At 43.2% G+C, this 1,716-nt stretch overlaps 1 protein-coding gene across 1 annotated transcript; it reads left to right on the top strand.

Moving 5' to 3' along the window:
- Positions 1-1,007: 1,007 nt before the first annotated feature.
- LOC141632324 (uncharacterized) lies at positions 1,008-1,481 on the top strand. Its single transcript, XM_074444879.1, has one exon. It carries the CDS (start codon positions 1,008-1,010, stop codon positions 1,479-1,481), a length of 474 nt encoding a protein of 157 aa, XP_074300980.1.
- The last annotated feature ends 235 nt before the right edge of the window (positions 1,482-1,716 follow it).

Raw genomic sequence — 1,716 nt, 5'->3', positions numbered from 1 at the left:
CTATTTGTGTACCGCTTTGTCCATGCTAAGGCTAAAGGGAGAAGTAAGAAATATGGATATTCATCTGATCCGAAAAGTAGAGGCAATTGGTGCTTTAACTGTGGGGCCCGTATTATATGATGAAATCCGGGAAAAACAAGCAAGTGATACCAAGATTCAAGAGTGGAAATGAGCCTTGGAAAGGGGTGAAACTTCAAGATTTGAGTTGCATGTGGACGAAACTCTTAGGTTCAAAGGAAGATGGTGCATACCAAATGATAAGGAGCTTAAGAAGAAGATTATGGATGAGACACATAATACACCTTACTCGGTGCATCTGGGTGCTGATAAGTTGTACACGAACCTCAAGATCACATTTTGGTGGTCAAATATGAAGAGAGAAGTGGCGGAATTTGTGGCAAGATGCTTGACTTGTCGAAGGGTAAAAGCGGAGCACAAGAGACCGTAAAGGAAAGTCCAACCTCTAGCTGTGCCGGAATGGAAATGGAAATCTATGTCATTGGACTTCATTGTGGGACTACCTAGGACTTAATAGGGCAACAACATGATTTGGGTTATTGTGGATAGGCTTACTAAATCGGCTCATTTCATACCAATGAAGGATACTTGGAGCAAGGTGGAACTAGCTAACGCCTACCGGAAGAATGTGGTCAAGCTACATGGGATACTAAAGGACATCATGTCGGATCGCGACTCTAGGTTCATCTATAGGTACCGCATTTCACCCGGCAACGGATGGGCAAACAGAGAGAGCTATTCAAACTCTTGAAGACATGTTGAGGGCATGTGTAATGGAGTTCGGGGGCACTTGGGAGGAAATGCTATATTTGATTGAATTTTTCTACAACAATAGCTACCATGCAAGCATTGGCTTGGCCCCATTTGAGGCTTTGTGTGGGAGGAAGTGTCGAAGCCCAATATATTGGGATGATAGCACCGAAGCCGTCTTGCTGGGACCTCAAATGATCCAAAACATGATGGACCAAATATATGTAATCCGATAAAAGATGAGAACGGCGCAAGATAGGCAAAAGAGCTATGCCGATTTGAGAAGGAGCGACATTGAATTCGCGGTGGGAGACAAAGTTCTACTCAAGGTTTCTCCTATGAGAGGTGTGATGAGATTCGGGAAGAGAGGAAAGATGAGCCAAAAGTTCATAGGGCCATATGAGATATTGGATAGAGTCGGGGAAGTTGCCTACCGTTTAGCACTTTCCCCGGTACTTGATCGTGTTCACAATGTATTCCACGTGTCTCAATTGAGGAAGAACATAAGTGATCCTTCTCATGTTATAGAAGCGGAGACAATTGAATTGGAAGATGCCTTAACCTATATGGAGACTCCTAAGGAAATCTTGGACCGGAAAGTAAGGAAGACAAAGCATGGGGAAACGGTGTTGGTGAAGATTTTGTGGTCTAATGACCAAATAAATGAGGCTACATGGGAAGCCGAGGAAGAAATAAAAGAACGGTATCCTTAACTTTTCGAGCAGGTAATGAGTTCGTTTGCGAGGTTGTAACCTTGTTTTTAGAGGGGTGGAGCGTATTAGGCAAGTACAAGTTCCTTCTTTTGCAAGTTAGTTTACTCCACCTTCATAGTCGTAATGGTCATTAGTTGTCTCGATCTATGTGAGTGTATAAGTGTCTTGGGTAGTAAAGACCGTCCTTGGTGAGTAGTTGGGACATGGGTAGTAGTATTAGAAGTACCATATTTGA

The sequence above is a fragment of the Silene latifolia genome, chromosome Y, assembly GCF_048544455.1.
Source record: "Silene latifolia isolate original U9 population chromosome Y, ASM4854445v1, whole genome shotgun sequence".
Taxonomy (NCBI): Eukaryota; Viridiplantae; Streptophyta; class Magnoliopsida; order Caryophyllales; family Caryophyllaceae; genus Silene; species Silene latifolia.
This window is presented reverse-complemented; position numbering and strand designations above follow the sequence as displayed.

What these genes read in the sequence shown, in the direction of transcription:
- LOC141632324 (XM_074444879.1), top strand. Translation starts at nt 1,008, where the DNA reads ATGAGAACGGCGCAAGATAGGCAAAAGAGCTATGCCGATTTGAGAAGG.